Source organism: Hyla sarda, chromosome 3, assembly GCF_029499605.1.
Source record: "Hyla sarda isolate aHylSar1 chromosome 3, aHylSar1.hap1, whole genome shotgun sequence".
Classification (NCBI taxonomy): domain Eukaryota; kingdom Metazoa; phylum Chordata; class Amphibia; order Anura; family Hylidae; genus Hyla; species Hyla sarda.
This window is the reverse complement of record NC_079191.1, coordinates 196,753,572-196,773,019: the sequence shown is the minus strand read 5'-3', so window position 1 is coordinate 196,773,019 and position 19,448 is coordinate 196,753,572. Positions and strand designations below refer to the sequence as shown.

At 39.8% G+C, this 19,448-nt stretch overlaps 1 protein-coding gene across 9 annotated transcripts in view; it reads right to left on the bottom strand.

Annotated features, from left to right (window-relative positions):
* Nucleotides 1–19,448, bottom strand: part of ADGRB3 (adhesion G protein-coupled receptor B3) — an 889,024-nt gene that overhangs the window by 560,506 nt on the left and 309,070 nt on the right. For 8 of the 9 annotated variants that reach the window (XM_056565824.1, XM_056565820.1, XM_056565821.1 and 5 more), the window contains one exon: nt 18,780–18,941. The exons of the other annotated variant lie outside the window; for it this stretch is intronic. In XM_056565824.1, the coding sequence (XP_056421799.1) occupies nt 18,780–18,941 (162 nt within the window). The remainder of the gene's footprint in view (nt 1–18,779; nt 18,942–19,448) is intronic. 9 annotated transcript variants of the gene reach the window in all.

The following is a 19,448-nucleotide window of genomic DNA, read 5'->3' as shown; positions in this document are numbered from 1 at the left end:
TAAAGCCCTTTTCTGTTCATGGGCCAGCTTACCTCTGACCCATGAACCGTACTTATCCCACGGAGCTCAAAGGGTTAACTGTTCTTTGCCCGCTACCCCGCGATACGAGCGGTGTGTAGGTTACGCCCTCCAGCGTCAGGCGTTCGCATGGAGACGGCAGACGGGCGGAGACTCCTCCCATGGCTCCGGAAGCGGATAAGACGTCAGACGCCGTTAGCTCCAGACATGTGTGTGAGAAGCCGGCATACAGCTCGGCTCCCCGCCACTGCGGGTTACACACATTGTCCGGAGCGCTTCATACTTACCTCTTGCGCCAGAACCGTGAGTAAAATTCTTCCCTTGCAGGTATTGATCATAACTACCATAAGGGATAGGTGGAGAACAATATATTCCTCTATGCTTTATTACAGGTTTCACGTCGAGTCCCGACAGGACCGTGAGTGTATTGTTTTTGTACTGTGGCTAGCATCTCCCCTTCCCAGCTACGACATGGTGTACTGAATATGGTTTCCTGTTGTCTGCATCTTTCTTACAGGTTGAATCTGGGAAGGGTGAAGGAAGCGTTTCCGATACTTCGAGCCACATCCTGGCTATAGACCATTATCCAATAAATCACTGTGGATAAATGATTTTTTGTTTTGTTTTATGGCATCCATTTGTTGAGCCCCTGAGGAGGACACATGTTACTTTGTGCCGAAATGCGTAGGGCCGTTGTGTCATGGGATACATCTAGTCCCTCTGGGCAGATTGTATCCTGGATGTGATATCTTGTTACATATACTTGGGATTTTTTCCCCTGGTCTATATTTTAGCAGCATAGCTTTGGCGTACTATTGCTAAGAGGCCCCTATCCGGGTCAAATGGCTGATTATTATTCATCACTAATAATATAATATTTTAGAGGTGGTTATTAAAAGTTATATTTTATGCACACTCCCCCCATTTTTTCCAATTTAATTTTTGGGAGCTGATTATTACACTGGTCCGTAGATACCACACCATCTACTTATATACCAATTCTACTTTGCAGTGAAATTAGTCATTTTACCAAAATATCCACGGCGAAGCAGAAAAAAGATTAATTGTGTGACAAAATTGAAGAAAAAATTCCATTTTGTAACTTTTGGGGGCTTCTACACAGTGCATTTTTCGGTAAAAATGACATCTTATCTTTTTTTTGAAGGTCCATTAAAATGATACCCTACTTATATAGGTTTGAGTTTGTATTACTTCTAAAAAAAAATCATAACTACATGCAGGAAAATTTATACATTTAAAATTGTCATCTTCTGACCACTATAACTTTTTTATTTTTCCGCGTACGGGCCGGTATGAGGGCTCCTTTTTAGTGCCGGAAGTTTTTATTGGTACCATTTTTATATTGATTATATATTGATATATTGACTTTTTGATCGCTTTTTATTAATTTTTTCATGATATAAAAAGTTACCAAAAATAAGCTATTTTGGACTTTTTGAATTTTTTTGCACGTACGCCATTGACAGTGCAGTTTAAGAAATTATATATTTTTATAGTTTGAACATTTCCGCACGTGGCGATTCCACATATATTTATTTTTATTTACACAGTTTTTTTTTAAATGGGAAAAGGGGGGGGGGTGATTCTTACTTTTATTAGGAAAGGGGTTAAATGATCTTTCTTAACTTTTTTTCAAAATTTTTTTCAGTGTTATAGCCCCTCTAGTGGCTATAGAGATCATTGTGGCTATAGAGACCTGCTACACAGATCATTGCCATGAATTGACACGGCAAAGAGCAGTGTTATCGGCGGTTGATTGCTCATGCATGGATTTCAGGCTTGGAGCAATCAATCGCTGATCGGACACGACAGAGGCAGGTAAGGGGACCTCCACTCGCATTCTAGCTAATCAGCTAATACCGCAAGCTATTATCCCAGGGTACCGGCTTTCATTAGCCACCGGGACTGACCCAGTATGACGCAGGGTCACGGCGTGACCCCGCGTTATATACCAGGATCGGTCACAGGGCGTACAGGTATGCCCTAGGGCCTTAAGAGGTTAAGTATCAAGGTAACAAGATGTACAATTATATCCACTGTCCTTAAGGGGTTAAGAACTAATACCAAATCCTATGCTGTTTTACTAGAGTCTGGCCTCATCTCCTCAAAAGAAGAAATGTCCACCCTGACAGGAGCTACAAACATCATTTTAATTTTCTAAAGTAAACTAATAGACTTAAAATATCTTAAGACGTGTTCTTCAACAACTAGTACTACAATGCAAAAGTGCTATGAAGACTATATATCTTTTGTTTAAACAAATTACTTCAAGTCTCTCTGTTAAATTCAAAGAACTACCATTTATTGCAGCATTGGAGAAAGACCTGAATACATCTTTCACTGCCAAGCAAATCACTTCATTATTAAAGCCCTTGGCCTCACCTCCAGATACACACAACCGAGAAAGAACATATACAAAGGCCTCTAAATAATACCTGACACCAAAAAAACTGAAGTTTGACACCACATACCCCGATACTTGCTGAAAATGTAATTCAGACATCACATTTTTGCACATATAGTGGCACTCTGTCCAACATTTTTGATCAGATGTCCACCTACTTTTTAATTTTTTCATATAAAAATTCTTCTTCATGACACGTTCCCTCCTAATTCAGCTACACTAAGTAAGGCCATTTGTTTCACAGATAGAATCCTCCTATTTAGAGTCTAGAGACCTTCCGCATCTCCTATGGTTCCAAAATGGCAGCTAAAGTACTGTAGATCATTTTTGTCATTTAGATAACATTATAGCACATTGGGAAAACTGCAACCATGATAAATTTAAAGAAATCTGGTCTCCTTGGATCATATAAAAAAATGTTTAAACCTGATTAAGTTACTCTCTCTGATGAATCACAATCACAGGGCCGGAATATTGTGACGTCGTGGCTCTGCCCCCTGTGTGATGTCCCACTCCACCCCCTCCGCCGCTACAGATCTTCTTACTTCTTCCGTGTGCACGGATCATCACACTCCACTCAGCCTATCACCGGCCAGTTGGAAGTGGGACATTGCTGCAGTTAGAGAGTGCAGTGTGACAAGCTGTACACACAGAAGAAGACCAGACCGGAGGACCGAACAGTTGTAGCGGCACTACGGGGGAACGGAGGAAGGGGAGTAAAAGTTTGTTTTCTTTTTTTTTTTGCAGCCCAGGCACAACGGACTGAAGATAATTTTCACAACACTAATCCTTAAAGGGGTACTCCGGTGAAAACCTTTTTTCTTTAAAATCAACTGGTGGCAGAAAGTTAAACATATTTGTAAATTACTTCTATTAAAAAATCTTAATCCTTCCAGTACTTATTAGCTGCTGAATGCTACAGAGGAAATTCCTTTCTTTTTGGAACACTGATGACATCATGAGCACAGTGCTCTCTGCTGACATCTCTGTCCATTTTAGCAACTGTGCATAGCAGAAGGACAACAATAAATAAAGTGTTATTATTATTATAACGTCAGCAGAGAGAACTGTGCTCGTGATGTCATCAGAGAGCATTCCAAAAAGAAAAGAATTTCCTCTGTAGTATTCAGCAGCTAATAAGTTCAGGAAAGATTAAGATTTTTTAATAGAAGTAATTTACAAATATGTTTAACTTTCTGCCACCAGTTGATTTAAAAGAAAAAAGGTTTTCACCGGAGTACCCCTTTAAAGAGATTTAACATGTGTGTCAGTTGTAGGCATATCCAAATAAGCAAAGATTTAAATGACAAAATAAGCCACTGAAAGCAGAAAAGGTGATACACTTATTGCCATGGGCTCTTGGGCTCTGCTATCTAGCCTTACACCTCTGTCTATAGGTAAAAATTTTAAATTATATTGTACATATAACAGTATTTCACTATAACTATATAGCTACTGCTGATTTTGTAATGTTATATAATAAATTGAAGGTAAAAGAAGAAATAGGTTTTCTAACTACTGCACAATCCATGATCAGTCAAATGATAAATTTAGTTTCATTTATTATGCCAGACAAGGTATCATGTCCTCTGATAAAGTAGCTATTTCTATGACAAGAAAGCTCTAATCTTTCCATATATACTGCACATTCTGTATTCATAACAACAAATTGCCAGGACTAAGCACAAAATATATAATCCTTTAGCTGCCAAAATAGCTTGTATTGCTTTCCTTTGGAATGGATTACCAGACCTTTTGGCAGTTTAAGGATTTTCTTTAGGTAGAGAAAGAAATCAGATTTTTCTAACTATCAATTAACATAAAAAAATAGGCAATTAAAGCTATTTAGCTGAGGGAATATGTGTAGACAGATTGGGTAGATAATAACTGTGTGTTAATAATGTGATTAAGCATATGGCATGTTAATGTGTCAAAAGAACATATAATATTAAGAATTATAACTTAAAGGACATCTGCAGCGGAAAACACTTATAACCCTATCCATAGGATAGGGGATAAGTGTCTGATCGCGGGGGTCCTCACGGGGCCACAGCTCTACCGAGGCTCTCCCATGCTCTCCCACGCAGTGGCTGACCGGCCTCCTCCAGGTAACTCTATGGGAGAGGCGTTGAGGCACCATTTGTGCCTCCTCGCCTCTCCCATAGAATTGTTTGGGGATGGGGCAGGGAGGGAGCTTAACCGTCGACCTCTCAGGTCGATGCTACGAGCATTAGCGCTTACACTGAGCACTAATGCCGGGGCCCCGTTTAGGATATTGCGGGAGGTCCCAGCGGTCTTATCCCCTATCCTGAGGATATTTGTATTTTTATCATTTGATTCTTACCGTACCCATTGTTGAATGTCATAACATTGTCCCAGACTACTTGATGTCATAAATAATATGCCTCACTGTTTAATGATTGAAAGCATCAGGGTCTGTTCACATAGCACAACATTTGTCATTTAAATTGTCATTTTATTTTATTTTATTTTAAAAGCGCATTTTTTGCAGCAATTTTTTTTATATATGAACATAGTTTGTTTGTACTGTATTACCACAGTTATATGTTATGCAACATTTATATAACATTGGGGGCATACAGTTATTTACAGTTACAGGCATATACTTTTATTCCAGTCTAAAAGAAATGGGAAGAATGTAAACATGGGTAAGCAACCTTTTAATGTGCAAGATTTATTTATCGTAATTTAAAGGGATATTCTAGGATATTCTAGAGTTTGGACAAAAGATATTTGCAGGGATCTTACACACAGAGGAGCAGAAAAAAACTAATTCTACATCCTCAACATGTATAATGACCTTTTTTTAACACACTCGCTCTCTATGTGCTCCCACTCTGTATTGCAAGAAAGGGCTTGGCTTCAGCTGAAATGGGTAGCAAACTACAATTCCCATCATGCATTGTTAATGTCTGCTTCTGGCTGTTCTCATCGCCTTACATTCTTCTGGTTGCTGAAGAAAAAGGGTAGATTTACTAACTGTTGTGCTTTCGTATGCCGCATTAAAGCTTGGCTCATTTCCGGTATGCTGGATTTACTGAGAGGTACACAGCTCTTAGTACATCCAGTGGTGTTGTGGTTGCTGTTACTTTCGGTTAGAGATGAGCACATTTTTGAAAAATTATGATTCGGACAATTCGGTTTGATCTGAAATTATTTGCTGCAAATTGCTATTAAAAACGGCTATTACTGGCCTACAGAGAGCATCAATAGGGGTGAAGAACAGTTTGCCTTGCTGTAACATGCATAGGGTGTGTGCTGGGTTGGTGTAGTAATGTTATTCAGTATGACGAGCAGATCAGATGCGTCACTATTAGAATCACTGTCGCAGAGCGGCACAATGACAGAGCCTGGAGGTGGCATCAGTATGGGGAGACCATATAGGGGCTGAATGATACAGTGTGGAGGTGGCGGCAGCATGAGGAGATCATATTGTGGCTGAATGACACAGCCTGGAGTTGGAGGCAGCATGAGTAGACCACATAGTGGCTGAAGGACACAGCCTTGAGTTTTTGGCAGCATGAAGACAACATATAAAGGCTGAATGACACAGCATGGAGGTGGCGGGAGCATGAGGAGAATATATAGTGACTAAATGACACAATGTGGAGGAGGTGGCAGCATGAGCAGACCACATAGTAGCTGAATGACACAGCCTGGAGTTTGCGGCAGCATATAGTGGCTGAATGACACAGCCTGGAGTTTGTGGCAGCATGAGGACAACATATAAAGGCTCAATGACACAGCATGGAGGTGGCAGGAGCATGAGGAGAACATATAGTGACTAAATGACACAATGTGGAGGTGGCAGCAGCATGTGGAGACCATATAGTGCCTGAATAACACAGCCTGGAGGTGGCGGAAGCATAAGGAGACCATATAGTGGCTGATTGTCACAGCGTGGAGGTGGTGGCAGCATAAGAAGACCACATAGTGGCTGAACGACACAGCGTTAAGTTGGCGGCAGCATATTATGGCTGAATGACACAACCTGGAGTTTGCAGCAGCATGAGGAGACAACATAGTGAGAGTTTCCTGTGTGGGGCTTCCCTTTTTAGGGCGTGTAACAATTGCCAAGAAGGGAATTAATAATGCAAGAGTAGGGCCTTACAGAGGATTTTTTTACCCCCACCAGTTACAATGGACCATACGTTGTTCCCTTCTACTTGGTGGTGTAGGTGGCACATGGTGTTTTTTGCACACCTTTCCCTTTGTTTGATTTCCCAAAAATTTTGAGTACGTATATTTTATCCTAAGAATTAAAAAGTTTAAACTAATGCATATCCTCAATATTTACTTGTGGTCTGTATTCACTTGTGATTGCAAGGAATGCCTGTAACTGGGGAGCAGCACCTTAAACATGTTTTGCACTATCCATATTTGTGAAGTGTTGGTGTGGCACCATGGTCAAACTACTCTGATGCATCAAGCATTGGTGGGTGGAAATCCTTGCTAATCCATGCCTGATTCATCATCTTAAAGGCCAGTCTCTCCACATTTTTCGTGGTCAGACGAGTTCTCCTTGGGGTTACTATGGCCCCTGCCACACTAAGCACACGGTCTGATGGCAAACTACTGGCTGGGCAGGACAGCTTTTCCAGGGCAAACTCTTCAAAAATCAAGTTTGGCTGCCCAGAGGTCCAGGGGATCTTCAAGGTGTGTTGGCATGGTCATGTCAAGGTATGCCATCACCTGCTGGTTCAGGTCCTGCACCAGGTCTACCTGCTGCTGATCAGTTGCTTCACTATGCGGGTGAAGAAAGCTACTCATCAGCGACTGTAGACTCAGGCTGCTGCTGATGGAGCTGGTACTGCTCCTGCCACCCCACCCCTCCCAGAAGCCATGGCAGTGGAAGGTGAGTGCAGAGGGCCCCCCGAGTCAGATCTGCGAGAGGATAGACGATGGCACGGATAGGCATCAGCCAACTGACTACGTAGTGGTGGAATTCCAGTGTGAGGAAACGTCGCAAATCAGACTATGTTGGGGGATGCCGTTCTCATGCTGCAACTCAAGGAGGGTGTGCTTTGCGGTGTACAAGCAGCTGAAGTGCATGCAAAGTTTCTTTCCCATTTTTAGGATGTCTTGCAGATGGGGGGAACACTTCAGGAACCGCTTGACAACCAGCTTGAACACGTGTGCCATGCAGGGCGCATAGCTCAGGCTTCCTTCTTGCAGTGTAGACAAGATGTTCTTCCCGTTGTCGGTCACCATGGTTCCCATTTCCAGTTTTTATGGAGGAAGCCATGATTCGATTTCTTTATGAATGACTTTTAGCAGTTCCTCCCCTGTGTGACTCTGTTCACCACGGCAAACCATGTGAAGAACAGTGTGACACCGCTGAGCCCTGCACAAATGATATGCTGCAGGGGCAGTGAGACTTGTCCGTGCAGTGGAGGCTGAGGAGTTGGTGGAGGATGAGGAGGCGGAGTCACACACTGTCACAGGACCAACGGCCTGAGAGCATGGAGGAGGAAGCGGCGTGACCTGTTCAAGTTGCTGTTGTGCCTGTACAGGAACCACCTTCACCCAGTGGGCCATAAAGTACAAGTATTACAGCTCCACACGTCGGCGCTGCCATGTACTTTGGTACACACCAACAGACTATAGGACTGGCCCACCTTCTCTTCCGTAAAATTGTGCAAGGCTGCTACTGCCTTCTTTGCAAAGGAATGATGGCTTGGCACTCTCCATCTCAGCTTCTGCGCTATTGGATGAGTGGGCGCATACTGTTGTCTCTTAGACATGGCTTTGCCTATTGATTGCTGGCGGAGTGACTGACTCGAAGTAGGAGGTGCAGGAACATCTGGAGCAACAGAAGGAGGGTATGACACACATCTCCCTTTGGCTGCAGTGATGGAGCCTTGGCTGGCGGAAACAGGGAGGGGTGTGCCACTGGGTTATGCAGCAGGCTGGACCATCGCATCGGTGACGCTGCATATGTTGACGCAGGGCCGTGGTTCCAACATTAGGACCCTGGCCACGCTTTACCTTCTGCCGACACATCTTGCATGTGGCCATGTTAACCTCCTCCAGATGCTTGATGAAAAACTGTCACACCGCCGAGCAGCTGATTTTCCCAACTGGTCTGCACTGATTGACTGCTGCTGCCACTGACTCCAGGAACCCCTGTTTCACTACCTCCCGGGAAGGTAGGGTGCCGTGAAGCAGGTGGTCTACCCCAGGCACGTTTGGTTCTAGACTTTCCACTTTTGTCACCATGCTGACTGTCAACCATGCTACCACCTTGCTGGATCAGCTGCTGCCTCATTGGCAACCTGCAACCCTCTTCTACTGATGATGATGAAGCTCCTTCTGCACCCAGCTTCCAAGTGCGATCGGCTTCATTGTCATCAAATTGTGCTTGCACGTCACTGATATCCTCCTCAGGTTCCTCAACAGTGTCTGCTTCAGGAGCCTGAACGCTCGCAACACAACCTCCATCGCCACTCTCCTCATCATTTTTTGCACACCTAACGGAGGAAGCGGCAGATGTCTCCTCCACCTCTTGGCTTGGCAGTTACTGCTGTCTGTCCTCTAGATCATCCTCACTAAATAGTGGAGCTGACCCCACAGAATAATATACTTCTGTGGGGGAGGGAACAGCATAGGACAGAGGCAATGGGAGAGCAAGGACTGCTTCAGGTCCATGCCAACTGAGGTTTGTGTTTGAAGAACCCACCGACTGTTAACTGGGGGTGTCAGATGTCACTTGTGATGAAGTGGATGACCGTGTTAACCAATCGATGATGGCAGATGGGTTACTGGTCGAGACACGACCACTAACTGATACCGGGTGCTCAGGCCTCTCACTGTAACTCCTGCTGCCACTCGCCCTTAGTCTGATGCAACCTCTGCCTGATGAATTTAGGTCTCTGCCACTCCTCTGTGCATGTCCTGGCACTTCTCTGCCTGACATACTTAAAAAAGTATATGTGTACAACACCAGCCAGTGAATACTTTTGCCTGACCTTTCTAGGCCCTTGAGACTTTAACAGGAACAAAATATTACACCACTTAGATGTACGTATGTGGTATGCACTGATGAGGGGAGGACAATGCTCTACAGTATGCTTTAAAAAGTATTTGTGTATAACACTAGCTGGTGTGTACTTTTGCTTGGCCAGTTACAGTATCTAGTCCCCTGAGACTTTAACAAAATAAAAATAGTAAACCACTTAGATGTACGTATGTGGTACACAGTACTTATGAGGGGAGGACAATGCGTTCCCATACGCTTAAAAAAGAATTTGTGTACAACACCAATCGGTGAGTATTTTTGCCATGCCTTTCACAGTATCTAGGCCCTTGAGACGTATCAGGAACAAATTAGTACACCTCTTAGATGTACGTATGTGGTATGCTTTTATGAAGGGAAGACAATGCGCTACAGAATGTTTAAGAAAGTATTTGTGTACAACACCAGCAGTATAGACCAGTGCTGCAGGACACAGTTGCTGTGTACTACACCCAAAATTGCAGCCAAAATTCTCTCTTAATCTCACTCTCTTCCCTATCAGTGCTTTTGGGCAGGATTTGTGCTCGAGCTGAATCGCTGCTGTTCTGTGCAACACACTGCCCTCTGTCCCTCTCTGTAATAGAATGCTGTAGTGACTGGAAGGTGAATCCCTGCAGTAAGAATGCTTTTTTATGCAACACACACTGCTCTCTGTCCCTCTGTGCAACAGAACACTGATGTGACTAGAAGGTGAATCACTACTGGAAAAAACTTTCTGGCCAACACACAGCACTGTCTGTCTTTATCTATCTCTCTGCAATAAAAGGCTGAAGTGACTGGCTGCAATATGGCTGCCAATTATATAGGGCTGTGACGTCACAGAGGTGACTGGCTGCTGATAGGCTGCATGCTGCATGTGATTCAGGGTCATCCCGCCTACCCTTGTTCCCACCTTCCCAGGATTCCTTGCCTCATGTCCTCACATGTAGATCTGCCATTTTAGATGCCCTGGAGCCTGGATCGCACTAAATTGAGTTTAATGAAGCGATTGCGCTGATATTCGTATTCCTTGCCAATCAGATTTTTCCTGAAATTCGTAACAAATTCGGATTCATCAGAATCGATTCGTTCATCCCTACTTACGGTGTCAATCAGAAGTCACATTTAAAGAGGGTGCATCCCCAGCATGCCCCTCCATGTAAGAGCAAATCCCCTTTAGTCTCCTTCATCCTCCTTTACACCCTCTTGGCGTACATGCTCTAATCACTATTTATGCAAATACATTTTCAACATTTGCGCATCTGCACCTCTGGGAAAGATTACAAAATCTATCCCAAAGTCTGCATCCTCTTGTGCACTTCACATTGTTATGCATCACTGCTAAGCCTCTCACAACTACTGATGTTCCTAACCTACTTCACATCCTCTGCTGTTCCTTAGTAAATTTGGAATAGGAAACTTTTTTCAGATAAATTGAAGGTTTTGCCTCTTCCTGCAAATAAGGGGGGGGGGAGGCAGCAGTAATTTTGGGCAGCAAGTTTAGTTTTAAAAAGGGGACAAAAGAACTTTTATTGGGAATGCTTATTCAATGTAAAATTGGGGTATGAGAGTATTTTTCTGAATAATACACTTCTATAAGTAATGAAGATCCAAGACCATAGTTACTGTCGGAATAAAGGAATATCTGTAATATATCCGTTTTGTGAAAATGGTAAGATATGGAAGTTATAAGGGTAAGTGGGAAAGCATCCTCCCAGATATGTCCTTTTAGGTATTACCAGTTGGTAAATCCATTAGTGGTGGAAGAATTAAATTTGACATCACACATAGAAAATATTAGGGGCAATCATAAAGGGAGAGTGTCATTAATTTATAAGGTTAATTGAAATGAATTGGGGAAGAAAATAGTAATTTATGCTAAAAAAGAAGTGGAAAAGAGTAATAGAGAAAAGGTTATATAATAGGTTAAATAGGTTTTTGAAATACAACCATACGGTGATACATTTCATGAAGGTTTTTGGAATACAACAATGTGGTGACACATTTCATGATTATTCACTGCCTGTACTACTCGACTTAAACCCTTTTTAAGGCCAGGCTGAGAGTGTCGTACGAGCCAGAGGATGCGCTAATAGCTCGAAACATATGTTGTTTGCTTTGCCATAAGCACCCGCAACATGTATTGGCGTTCGCTGCTAGTACAGAAACTGCACTATTGTATATACTTTCAGAGGAACTAAATTTGTTTTAGGCACAAACTATAACAATTGACCACAGCAGTATCATTGTATCATTGCATCATCGCTGGGTCTCAATATTGTGACATTCTCTGCAACTATTTTGCACGAAGACTAGCGGTCCCAGCATGTCCTACCCTATTTTTTACTATTTTCATGTAGCAAGATTTATTTTATTTTGTCTGTTCCTCTATAAATGATACTATCATCTCTTCCATAGAGTTCCTAGACATTATACATGTCTGCGTTTTATATTTTACATTTTAATCTTGTGACACGCTCAAATAATGTGTATTATAATCTGTTTTTGATCCTCTACTACTATTACTTTATTTAATAAATGATTTAAAGTCTTTAATTGTGATTTGGAACCTTAAATACTTTTATCTATCACTTTTAATAATTTACTGGATTATTTTATTGTTTTTCCTATCATCTAATTACATACATATAAAACCTAGAGGACTGGAATATCATATTTTCTTATTATTCTTTTTACTCCTGGGGTGTTGGAGCCCTTTTCCAGTAACCTTGGCTATATATAGGAAAAGTGAGCTGCAACCAATTCATAGTTTATTTTACCTGCAACATGTACCTCAATTATTGTACTATAGTGGTGAGTGCAGCCTGATTCTTTTCTTTTCTGCTATTATTACACATGTATTATATTTACTAGCAGGAAAAAGCACCTCCACACAGTGTTACTATACTACCTCTACTTCCATGCATCTGGTATACTGGACAACATAGATGATATATGGTAGGGTCAGTTCATATACTTTGTCGTGGTCAATGCATAAAATGTATACAGGCTTATGTATTGTGTCTTCCAAAAAATCTGGAACTTTGCATTCTAAGACTATGGATCTTAAAGAACTTCATCCTCACCATAGTACAGATTATGAGAAAAGGAAGGTTATCTCAGCGTTACTGTATAGGGTGTCTCAAGAAACCTCCCATACAGACATAGACAGTACATTAGGAGACATAAATGAGTTAATGTGGTTGTCAGGAAGTACTATAGCTTGTTTATTTGAAGCACAACTGAGTTTACAAAAGAAAGAATGTGCACAGCTACCACTTGACATACCTGTACAACCAAATGTTCTATTCAATTGAAGGTGCATTCTATTTCATTCAACTGTTACTTTTATGTATTATCAAAACCCAATAAAAACTCATTTACATATAAACAAAAAACAAACAATTTGGAACACATGCCAATAGATATATTATATTTGTGAATATTTGTGAATCAAATCCAATTAATAGTAATTAGAGATTAGTGAATCTCACAAGATGTATTTCATGTTTAATTTGGCAAATCCAACTGTCACATTAGTTTAGAATTCAGAATTGCCCATAGTTTCCTATAATTTCCTAGGCAAGGTATATACAGAAGCTCCTGTTCAAGTGGCTGGACTAATTGTAGAACACATGACCATGCAAATCTAATGGGTTAGGCTGGGTTCACATATGTCCGGCATATGGCATAGGTGAACTTAGCCTACATTTCTGCACAACTGATGCCACAACAAGTTGTCATCAGTTGTAGGGCATGTGGTGTTCATTGTTTCTGCATGGCGGACAAGCTGAGTTTGCCTGCCAGATACCCTTGGGCGTGTCCATCCATCCGGCCTCAAAATTGAGACGCTGGATGATTGTGAACTGTCCCATTCAAAGGGAATGCTTACATAACTTTGCCTACAATGCCTTGCAAACAATTCTCAAACAGCAGTCATTTTAGAGATAGCAGGTTTTAGAAGAAGATATCTTTTAGGGACACTAAGCTATTAACAACACAAATAGGAATAGGACCACATAAACGCAATGATTGGAACTAAAGCATCACTAAACCAAAACCAGTGCATAGAGAGTTTTGTGTCACTTTATAGTTTTCCATAAAAAAGCTTTTGTTTCTTCACTTTCTAGGTCCAAATTTTAAAAAAGGATCATTTTGGACCTTTTTTTTTATTTAAAAAGGCAGAAACACCCAATAGTGCAGTGTGTTTTTAAACAAGCTGTTATTTACAAATTACCATCTGTTGACCTATAGTTGTTGTCATGTTTACCCATACATGTTGTTGTCATAACTTTGAAATTATCTTTGCCTTAAAAGGCAGCTTAGATATACATAGATAAACTCCTAGGTAACCTCAAAGAGTTTTATAGGGATTATGGGGCTCTTAGATGGTGTTACATGAGTTTTTGGGCTATTGGTAAAGTGCAGGTTTGCTCTAAACTGAACCCAGTTTTCTGCGAATTGAACTTTAAAAAAGTAACTGATTCCCCTTAGCATGTCATCACATATGTCCAGGGATGTTGCTCAGTACTGAACCCCATCCCTGGCCACAACTGCCACAAGGTGCATTAGTTGTGTATGGTCCAGCGAGCAATTATTTCTGCATTTCCCGTTTGGCCTTAATGGTGAATAAATCTAATCAGTTCCATGTAAAGGACATTTTTCTACATAACTAAAGGGTAACTGAGCGGGAATGCAGGACATTTGTGATGGTTCTCTTAGAGGTCATGTCTGGTATCCAGAATTAGATCCTCATTCAGGTGTATGGAGCAGAACTGCAATATCAGACACAGCCTATGATACAGCTAACCTAAAGGGTATATATTTACATACAGCAGATTCCCTGCAGAAATATCTGCTAGCGTTCCATTCATCTGAAGGAGATTTGAATAAATAGATATACATGTCACAGAACAACTTCATCATGATGTGTGTACCAGATTTTGGTCACAGAAATTTCCTCAATAAATCAGCAGCATTTGAATACTCTCGATGAGCGAAATTCCAGCAATATAGAATTGCTTATTTATCCTTTCATTTTACTTTTATTTGGCATGAATAGTATGCAGGAAAGATATTACAAGTTATTTAACAAAGAGGCAATGTCCAAATACCTAAATACAGTATGTTGTGGATAGTTATGCAAATTGTGAACATTTCACTCTAATTCAGGGGCCTTGAACGAGCAGTGTCCTGGCCTTAGCTTATTTTTTTTTACTTGTAGCTCACACTATATACTTATAGTTAAATTGCTTTTATATTTTATAGTTTTGACAATAAAGTTTTTGCTCTGTAGGATGATTCCCATTCACCATTTATGTTGTTTGTGTCAAACTGTACATAGCACCAATGTATGAAGGTCACTGCTATGGAAAACATTCTTACTGAAAACTCTCTAATTAAGCCATACATCAGTTTTTAGGTTGTTCATTTCATACAATCCCTTTGCCTCCGAAAATGGCATCAATATGTATTACATTAGCAGACAAAAGCAGGAGCTTGCTGAATTAAAGTTAAATTGACATATTTTTGTCTATTAATCTTTAAATGCTTAAATTAACCTTGACAGCCTAGAAGACAAAAGCACAGGCTCTAGGAAACCAATAGATATCCAAGTACATTTTTAATCTGAAGAGTGTAACACTGCAGAATAAAAAAATGCACAGCAAAAACCTACAGTATTAACCCTGGTCATTCAGGAAAGGGTAAAATGTTAAATATCATATTTAACTGTTTAGCATTGAATTTTAATGAATTCCAGCTGAAATTAGTTCAATTTTTGTAAGAGAAAAGCTGTCATAATAAGGTAAAAGCCTAAATATTGCAGTCCTTTCCTGACATTCCCGTGTCACCATTCACTGTGCCACACAGATCTTATTACTTTGTTATACTTTTATTATGTACATAATTAATTCCCTGTGATCCAGCAAACTTGCATTCTGCCCTGGTGTTCTGAATTATTTATTTACCATTTTATATATATTTCTGGTTAGATGTGATGAATTTTAATGAACTAAGAAGAAGGATTCGTTTCAGTTATAAAGCTTCACAAAGAGACATGAACCAGAGCAATTCTCATGCCTTCATGTGTACATTAATAATAGCATTCTATCCTATTTCTGCACTTTTATTATTACTGCCTAAAACATGCATGCGTATGAGCAAATAGCTATATTATTAAAGCTGAACTGCATTAGTACCCTTTTTCTTCTCTCTGGGGGCAGAGGAACAGTTTATTAGGGGCTTGGTGGCATAATTCTTCGGTAGACAGTGATGTAGTATACTAGGACACACTAGTAGTTTATTGGGGCACAGTTGCAAAGTTTTATAGGGGCACAGGGACATAGTCAATTGGGGCAGTGGAACAGTTTATTAGGGGCACATTGCATAGTTCTTTGAGAGACAGTGACATAGTTCACTTGGCCAAAGTTGCACAGTTTAATTGGGGGACACAGTAGTGTAGTTCATTTTGGCAGTGGTACAGTCTATTAGGGGGAATAATGGTATAGTTCTTTGAAGATAGTGGCATAGTCTATTGATGCAGTGGCACTGTTCATAACAGCATAGTTGCACCTTTCATAGGGGACATTGTCACAGTTTAATTAAGGGCACAGTACCATTGTTCATTTTTTAAGGGAACACAGTGGTATCAGAGGCATAATTATTCAGTTTAGGGCACAATGTTTAGTGACAATATCTGTAGGGACACTGCATATTGCAGTATTGTATTCATGGTACAGTATATGGCAGTATAAAATTCAGGGGCACAGTATGAGGCGTTACAATTTTTAGGTGTACAGTGTGTGGCAATAATATATTAGGTGTGCAGCATGACAGTATATGGAACTAGTTTAATGATAGAATCCAAAGATCTCTGGGTAGCAAATTCTGCCTACTTTAGACATACTGTAGCTGGAAGAATGTCTTTGTGGCAGTCTGGGCCCAATTACAGAAACAAAGGGAAAGTTAAAGACCCTGTTTGGACTCCAAGAAGCCATCACCTATGAGTGGCTGGATGTAAATGTTTATTCTGCCTCTGACTACATCTGCTGTTGTCTTTGTATAATCTTTAGCGGATGATGGCTGTTATTTTTCAAATTTTTGAAGCTACATCTCCTAGTGATCCTTAGCATTTCTTTAGTCATACTGGGAGCTGTAGATTTATACCCTACACAATTCAGTAGCTTTTTTTTAACCCTGTGACTTTTTATTAGGGCAATAATTATTTTCCCCAGGATACAACAGCTCTCTCTTGCATAGCAGTGTGGCCTGTAGCAGACCTGCATATTTTGGACCATTGTTATCACAAATGCAAACACAAATATCATAGGCTGCCCACACCAATGGGGGTATATTCATATACTTGTGCAATCAGTGCTATTTTATTAGCGCCACTAATACTGTTATTAGTGCAAGATTTTCAGAAGTGGGACAAGGCTTTTGAAAATTTGAGGCACATTTGTCCTGTGACCACATAAAAAAAAAAAAAAAAAACGCACATAATTTTATATCAGGTTAACTTAGTATTAACTACGACAGTTTGGTGTTCCAGAAACAGGAGCAACAGTCTGATAATTGGGTGCTGATCCCACACACACACCATAGCCATGCCCCTTTTAAAAAAAATAAAGGTTAATAGCAGAAACAAGGAAAATTTATGGCGCTATATAAATGAAAATCTGACACTAATAACGTGCAACACAATTTTATTAAATGTGTCACAGATAAAGTAAAAAAAAAAAAAAAATGCTAATTTATCTGAAAATGCCCCTCAATGTCTTGAATGTTATGCCTTAATTGTTTGACTCATTCAAACTGACTGGATAAAAGAAATATACAGTTATATCAGTTTTACAAATTATTCATTTAAGATATAGAGCCTGTATTTAATTGAATTAATTCAAACACTAACCAATATATACATGTTTGTATTGGTTTACACTGCATATAATATCTATGTCCTTCTTCCTTCTGAAAATTTTGTTTCCATTTTGACTGATGCACCTTGTCATCATTTTAAGCCTATTGAATGATCCGACTTTTCCAAACAAAACCTTTTATCAAAAAAGGTTACCAAATACTAGAGTAAACAGAAAGCATGCTAAATAATCTGCTGGAAAGTTGTATTAGGCTGGGTTCACATACGTCCAGCATCCCGCATAGGAGAACTCAGCCTAGATCTCCACGCAACTGATGCCACAAGTGATTACAAGCTGTCATCAGTGGCATCTGGCATCTATTGTTTCTGGGCAGTGCCCTCCAGCATGTCCAACCATCCGGCGTCTATTGGGACGCTAGATGATTGTGAACTGTCCTATTCAAATGAATGAGATCAGTTCTAGCATCAGTTTCCTTCTGGTGCACGGAGGGAAACTATGACGGATGCCTGATATATGTGAACCCAGCCTTACTTGTCCAAACTGTTTGGATTGGTTACTAAAACACAAGTATGTGTGAATGTGTTTTTAGACTAATAAACAGGATAGTTACAATTTTCATGTCCATACCATCACTTGCCAGCCAGTCTAAAATTCACAAAAATGATCTTGCAATAAAAAATATATCAACTCCAGATAAAGCATGGAACCCTAAATTTACTTAATTGAAATCATTTTAGGAATCACAGTAAACAAAGATCTGAGAACTATTTATTATATGGCCAAACATACCCTAAAAAATCCCCAATAAAATATGAAGAAATGTTCTTAAACATGACTTGCCAGGACATGTCAGGTACCATATTTTGACAACTATATCAACAAAACAATGTAACCTTACTGTTGGTTCATCTTTTAAAAGCAAAACAGCCCTAATCTATGATATCTGATTTTAATTGAAAACCAAAAACCTTTCCTACATTTTTTTTTGTTTCAAAAAGAAAAGTAGATAGAAAATAGCATAGTTTGATATTAAATGAACTTTATCTCCATTTAGAATTTGAATATCCTAACCTGGATACAATTAATATCTGGTAAAAGTTGAAAAGAATTCTGAAAGTTTAAAAGGCTGTTTAACTTCATTCTGATTTACCAAACAAAATATAGTTTGCCTTGTTTATGATCTGCAAAACTTAGCCCATTGCCAAAATGGTTTTGTTTAATTGCACTTTTTTTTTATAAGATTGCTTTAGGATACATTATATCTTCCTAAAATAAAACAAAATAAATAAATAAATACTGTACAGCATGATTTTATAGGTAGGCGATAATACAGATAACACATGATGAAGAAATAGCATGGTGAAAAGAAAACCTGTAAACTTTTTTGCCATTATACATATTCATAACATCCAAATTTGTATTGATCTACTACTAACACTACCTGGACAGAGGGCAGTGTTATTGCAAACCCTCGTCTCTCTTAAGGGGCTGCTGCAGTGTGTCCCGTAAGGTGGTACACAAGTTCTGGTTCGCACCTGCGACCCTTGACCACAAGTAACTGAACATGTACTCCATTGGGACCACTCTTCAACACCAGATTCACCTGTATGCAAGACAACAAATAAAAATGAATATAGCCTTAAGTATCAATATCTTACTGCATTTATTTGTTCAATATGAATAAACTGAGAGATAAATAAATGTATGTTACAGGCATTCAATGAGTTTTATGATCTGAGGATGCTCAAATGCCACATGTTGCTTTTTTATCTAACACTGAAAGAATATTTCTTTAACATAAGTTAAGCTTTAAATTTGGCCAAATATTTGACAATTACAGTATGTTTCCTAACAAAATAAATGACCATTTCACATTTTTCAATATTTCTTATAAATTTTTACTGTTGAAAAGTCTTTAACAAATATTATACTCTTCAAAATAAATGACTGGTTTATCACATTCTTCTTGTTATGACCTAGCATCAAAGGTAAATATCTCAGGTTTTGAACCCAGAGCAACATATTTGCTGCTACACTTAGTTGTATCAATATCCCCCCTTAAATATTGCCCTATAGTGTCCCAATGTTATCTTCAATTGTACACATTCAA